This window comes from Zonotrichia albicollis, chromosome 1, assembly GCF_047830755.1.
Source record: "Zonotrichia albicollis isolate bZonAlb1 chromosome 1, bZonAlb1.hap1, whole genome shotgun sequence".
NCBI classification, from domain to species: Eukaryota; Metazoa; Chordata; class Aves; order Passeriformes; family Passerellidae; genus Zonotrichia; species Zonotrichia albicollis.
The window spans coordinates 71575276-71581811 of record NC_133819.1 but is presented as its reverse complement, the minus strand read 5'-3'; the positions used below and the strand labels follow the sequence as shown (position 1 = coordinate 71581811).

Below are 6536 nucleotides of genomic sequence, written 5' to 3'. Positions count from 1 at the left end.
GATTGTGAAATTTTCTATTTTTTGTTGATTGACTTAATAAATCTTTTTTGAATTTTTTTTATAATTTGGCTATAGATTTGATTATTTATAACAGTACCTTATCCTGGGCCTCCCTTGCTTGCCTGCCTGTATAAATCAAAAGCTCCTCTGAAAGGACAGTGCACTTGGATGAGCTACCCATCCTCCACTGGCTCCTTTTCTGCACTCCCCAACCAGCCCTGGTGGAGCTGTGAACAATCCCTAGATGCCACCATGGACTTCACAGCTGGATATAGGATCTAAAGCATTTGGTAGCTGTAGAAAAGCAAAGTAAAATGTTTTGGAGTCAGCATTCTTCTGTGATCCATGGACACTGACTTAATGGAGTTCACAGCACCATAGTGCACAAATTGCTTAAGCTATTGGATGAGGATCATTCAGAAGAACTCCAGAAAAAACAAAACCAGTCAGTTTTCCCCTTTGTTGCACTGATTGATGCAGAGAAAGAGGGCTCCACTCAGTCCAATGACAACTTCTAACTCCTCCTCAGAACAGGATGCAGTGGTATCGTGTCAACTTCTACCACAGCTCTAGCACAAATGATGCTATTATTGTAATAAAATTTATGCTATTATTGTAATAAAATTAGGGATACCTTTGTCCTACAGTGAATAAAGTCAGCATTTTAAATCAGCTATTTCTACTTCTGAAGTAAGGCTACTTATTTCCTGCAAGAACTTACAACTGATTTGCAAGACATCTTAAACCACACATAGTTACCTTTCCAAATTTCAAAGGCAATGTCGTCACAGTCCCATTTAACCATTGAGATCATCAGGACTGCAATACATGTGGTATTGAAGTGCAATAAGATTTCAGTATACAGATGTTCTCCTCCCTTTTCACTTTTCCTTAACATTTAAGGTGATTTTTTTTGCAATCTAACACACTTCAGTCCTTTTCTCCTACTACTCCCTTCCTCCTTACTCTCAATGGCATTTATTTCCTCTCCAGTTTTCCCTCTCTGCTTCTTCTTTGCTCATTTTACATTAGCCAGCTCAATTTCAATTAGCTGTGTTCTCCACACTTTTTTCCCTGAAATACCTGTTTTTATCTACCAGGACCAAGTAAACTTCTTCACATCTGTCCTATCTCTTTCCCCCCAGTTCTTGGAGAGGCAGCTTTAAAGGTAATGCTGCACATACTGTTCTTTGTGTCTCCTGAGACTTTGTCAGACTATTTACACACTGGGTGTAAAACTTTTACTGAACACCCACGCTCACACAAGCATCTCCTCTTCCAAGGATCCAAGGGGGCTGGAGGTGCAGATGTGCATCAGCCTGCTGTCTCCTCTTTCCGTGGGGCCTTGCCAGTTTTAGGAGCCAGAGCAGGGTCCACACGGACATGTGAGAAAGTGATTATGGGGTGGGCAGACATAACCCTAAGTAAGGTAGCACATGCCATGGTGCAGGTGCTGGAGGCAGCAAGGAGACATCAGTGCAGCCTAGCACTCAGAGTGAATATTAATCCTGGAGTCCCTGGGGGCTGCTGGTCCAGTTTTCAGCTGCAGTCTGACATAAATTGCTGTCAACACCCAAGCAACTTAGGTAAAATCTAGTACCTGGGCCACAATTGAGCCTTCAGTCTCTTCTGTAAATGTACTTTGGAAGACTTTGGTGACAGAACAGTCTTTGTGCATTAAACCTGGAATGTGCCTGTGCATGCCAGGGCCAGACCTAGCAGGATTATGGTAGCTGGCTAACTGTGTCTGTAACTACTACTGCCAGATTTATAAATGGGACAGAAATTGAAACAAGTTAAAGGGGGCTTTCTTGGCTTTTTTTTCTTTCTTTTTTTTTTTTTTTTTTCTTTTTAGTTTCAGTCAGCTGGAACCTGAACTGGGCTGCACCCTGTCTGGTTTCACTTGCCTGTTTCTAGTACTACTATTGGCCAAAAATACAAGTATGGACCCTGGTAAAGTGTTCTCAGCAAAGCCTTGCTGGGATGCTGCCCTTACAGAAGTGACACAGATTGCAGACTTTTCTGTTCTGCATCCCTCAGGAGGGCAGCAGGAAGGAGATCTACTGCTCCGAAGAGAGGAAGAGCAGGAGGTGCCTGTCACCTGAGAGTAAAACCAAAGCCAAAGGTCATCAGTCATCTGATGCACTCAATTAGTCAGTCAAGTTATGAAAGGTGTGAACCAGCTTCCCCCCTCAGTGGAGTGTTTTTGGGAAATGGAAAATGCTACATGTGAAAAACAGTTCCTGTGGGACACTGGGTAACTGGGTAGGAAAAATACTGTTTGGAGAAAATAATCAAGAAAAGGCTCTTAAATGCACACATGGGCCCCAGGGATGGGGGCTCCTCTATCACAGCTTCAGGACTTACCCTGTCAGCCTGACTCACCAGTTTTTTGAGCAGAAGAAGAAAAAAGGTAAGCCAATGAATGGACTGCCAAAGAAAGCCAGAAATAACAAGCTTATCTGGCCACATAAGGGACCATTTTTAAGGCTGTAGCTCTTACACTGCTCTATGAAGCTCAGACCTAACAGGAGAGTGAACAATGTATGTAAATAAATAAAGAAAGAAAACTTGCTCCTAACTCCCTCTAATCTCAAATCCTAGGTTTTCAAATAAAGGTTTGTGCCTTATTTCTGGTATACAGAATTCTGAAACTCAGAATTTGATATCCTTTGATTTTCCTGTGTCATTTTAAAACGGAGACGGTGGAGCTCATGTGGAGTGCCCCTCCTCTCTGAATCCGAGACTGTACATCCATAAAGCAAGCACTTAGTGGGATTAAGTCATTTTGCACAAGTAGTAGCTGATGTTGCCAACTTGATAAAACCGCATGTGCTTGTCGAGAAGAGGCTTCAGAAACAGGAGGCAGAAATGGTATAACTGGGATGACATCCTGCAACTATGTAACTGTGACATAATACAAATTCCCCATGGCATCACAAACCATGAGGCTGCAAGAAGGGAATTTAAACCGAGAAAGCGGGGAGAAGCATGCAAGAAAGTATTCACAATTTGAGAGTACAGTTCCATTTGAAGGGCATTATAGGCCTAGACTCAGGATTTTGGTTTTTAGTTTGTTTTATTTTTTTTTTTAATATACTATGGGTTTTCAGTGACATTGAACATTTTTTGATCATGTAGCACAATAATAGAAAAATTAACAGTACAATGGTCATCTGCATATGCAGAGGTCCCATCATCCAAGCATGCATTGAAGGAACAGATGAGAAATCATGGAATAACAGCAAACCACGGGCAGGCACTTTCTTCCTTGCACATACAGCGATCTGCTGCCTGGATGAAAGCCGTGCTTGTCCACTGCCTCATCAGAAGAAGAAACACTTGCTGAAATCGCCTTTTCCAGACGCCTTTGGTCCGTTTGTAGCCAAGCGTTTCCAGAGTGGGAAGGCTGGGCACCTCCGGCGCGGCCCCCGCGGCGGTGCCTCGGTGACTCCTCCGCGCCACGGGGGGCGCTGTGGCCCGGCCCCGCCGCCTCACGCAGCACCGCCGGCGCATCCTCCGGCCCGACACGCGGTCAGGAAGTCGGGCAGCCTCGCTCCCCCTCCTCTTCTTCCTCCTCCTCTTCTTCCTCCATCTCCTTCTCCTCCTCCTCCTCCTCCGGCCACGCCCCTCCCCGCCTGCTCTCAGCCAATCCCCGCGCCAGCTTTCGGCCCCGGCACATGTCCGGCCCCTTTCGGGAAGCGCCGGGGCTCCTGATTGGCTGCGGGCTCGGGCCGTGCGGCGGGAGCGGTGCCGAGCGCGGGGCGCGCTCCCGGACCGTGCTGCGGGAGCGCGCCTGCGGGGGGCTGCACCTGCGGCCGCCGCGGGCGGGGCGGGGCGGGGCGGGAGCGCGGGCGGGCAGGGCGGGAGCGCGGAAATGCCGCGGCGGCGGCGGCCGGGGCAGCGCAGGTAACCCCGGGAGCCGGCAGGCATCCTCCTCTCTGTGCCCGCCCCCAGCGCCGGGAGCCTCGTCCCGGCGGCCGCGCCTCCGCCCCGGGATACCTCCGCACCTGGGACGCGCCCGCCGCCGGGAGGATGGCACAGCCCGCGGCACAGGAGGAGGCGTGTGGCTGCGCCGCCGCCGCTGCACCGGGAGACGACGGCGAGGAGATGAACGGCAGGAAGGTGGCTCTGATCACCGGCATCACCGGGCAGGTACCAGCGGGGCTCCCCTCGTTCGTGTGCCCTGCCGGAGGGCGGCGGAGGGAGAGGGGATGGGACGGGATGGGAAGGGAAGGAGCCGCCCCGAGGCGCCCGCCGGCGGCCGTGACTGCCGGGGCCGGGCGTGGGAGGGGGGGCGGCGGAGGGCTCGGCGTGGGTCTGCCGGCGCCTTCGCCCCCGGGCCCCGGGGCACGTCCCCGCGGGTGCCTTCCCAGCCCGGTGCCCGCTGCCCTTCCCCGCTGGTGCCGCCGGTTCTGCGCCGGGCTGGAGCTCCCTCTGACAGCCCCGGCTGGGTCAGAGCCGGACAGACCGCCTCGTGGGTAGGGCTTGTCTGCCCGGGGGTCTGCAGTGTTCCTCTGCTGGTGTGAGCGAGATGGGGCGCAATGCCTTTTTTTTGTCTCGTGTCTGGACTGTCTTATGGTAGTCTGTACCAGGAATTCCTGAGAAATCAGCTAAGCCTGTGCAGGGATGAGGTGTGAAGTGAGCATCGCTGAAAAAGGAGCAGCACCTAGGAAAGACAGTACAAGGAGCCAGTGTTGGGACTCTTCATCCTGAGGTCTGCAGTGGGAAAGGCACCAGTGCAGGTGTGAGGCAGCCAGCGTTGGCTGCAACCTGATCAGGCTTATCACTCAGGAGGGGTGCTTGTCACTTGCCAGTGTGACACACTGGCCAGCCATGCATGTACAGACAGTACCTGCTTTATCCTGAAACCTGAATGGATGACAAAAGTGTTTCCCCAGGCCACCTGTTTCGTGTTTGTGTACGTTCATTGCAGTCTTCAATTTTTTTGGCTATATTACTCATAGGGATAATGATGCTCTGAGTCCTGGTGCTTTGAGCAGAAGGTGCAGGAGAAAGATGGCATGGAAAGAGAAAGAAATCACAGTCTCCCTTGGAGCAACTTCTGCATGATGAGAAAAGATGTGATGGTGGTGAGTTTTAACCTGGTGAGGTGTGCAGGAGGGTTGATGTGTGCAGTTTGTGACTTTTGCTGCTGCACTTCCAGTAGGCAGCTGGGATAGTTGGTTGGACTGTTTGTGCACACAGAGATCTGCATTGCTCTGTCTTTGCTGGCAAGTGGGTGCTAAATGAAAAGTTGTCTTGGACATGCTTACTCATATTTGAGGAACATCTTATTTGCAATGTAGATACCTCCCACTACCTGGGAAAATTTGCTCTCCTTTCACATTGCATATCTCCAGGAACATACTGGTACTGAATGACTTCTGCTTGGAGGATGTATCTCCTGTGATTGGTATAACTTGTTAAGTAAGTAATGTATAGTAGCTATTAAGGCTCATTTTAGAATCCCAGTGGAACAGCATTTTTTCTTTATGGCTTGCATTTAGTTAGTGACAGGCTCATACATGGAAGAACTTCTTCCCCTTCAACTGTGACTTGTCCTGGTATGTTTGCAGATCCACTGTGAGGTGCTGGTGTGGATTGTTGAGAAGTCCATGAGCAGTGTGAAAAAGTACATGTCAAAACAAACATGTTGCTCTTTTACTCTGAGACAGTCAGTGCTGTCTCTCTTTTTATTTTATAGTGGAAGAACCAATGGGTTCTTTGTGAGGGAGTAAATCCAGAGACTAGTTTTTCATCTGCTGTCTGAGGGAACCTGCACTGTGCTTTAAACATTCACCTGCTGCTTGTGTTTCACCTCATTATGCCTGGTCCTGTGTGTTCTTGCCACACTTTTTGGTCCGCACTCTCCTCATGGGTTAGCAGCTGTCTGCCAATAGCAGTCTGGGGAGAACCCTCCAAGGGGCTGTCTGACAAGGAGATGTAACTATGTTTATGAAAAGGAAAGACTAGTGATCTCTATGTACTAACACTTCTGCTTGATGTTTATTTCTAGCAAGAGCACTGTCAGAGCTTTCCCAAGGACTCCTTTGGTGCTGTGTGAAAAGTCTTCCAGGTTGTTGGCAGAAGTGCATTTCCCTTCATCAAAGATAGTAAGTTAGAGGCCTGTAGCTACAACACCATGGTTCTTTCAGTACTGTGTTCTCTATATTACTTTGTTTCCAAAGCAGCTCCTCCTTCTTAGCTTAACTTTTGACAGGCATATTATTTATCATTGGAACATGTGAAGAACCAGAGCTTGGAAAGGCCTTTGTTGGGGCTGTGTAGTTCTCCATAATTCTGAGATCTGCCAGGATTCCTGGTCCATCTATTTTCTTAGATGAGTTTTAAAGAACGTCACCATACTACTTGTTCCTTACCCCTCTTTGAAGAGGCTCACCCTGAAATGGGGGACTTGGATTTTTTTTCCTGTGTGAGAAAGGGAGACTTGCATCTGAAGAAAGAGTGCAATGTGTTTTTAAACTTAGTTACCATACGTAAAATGTACAAATATGCTGAAGTGGAAGCTAGAG

General features: G+C 49.0%; 1 protein-coding gene across 1 annotated transcript in view; it reads left to right on the top strand.

Moving 5' to 3' along the window:
- The first annotated feature begins 4019 nt into the window (after window positions 1-4019).
- Window positions 4020-6536, top strand: part of GMDS (GDP-mannose 4,6-dehydratase) — a 408288-nt gene continuing 405771 nt past the window's right edge. Inside the window, exon 1 of the mRNA XM_005481685.4 lies at window positions 4020-4155. Coding sequence (XP_005481742.1) covers window positions 4036-4155 — 120 coding nt within the window. The 5' untranslated portion in view covers window positions 4020-4035. The remainder of the gene's footprint in view (window positions 4156-6536) is intronic.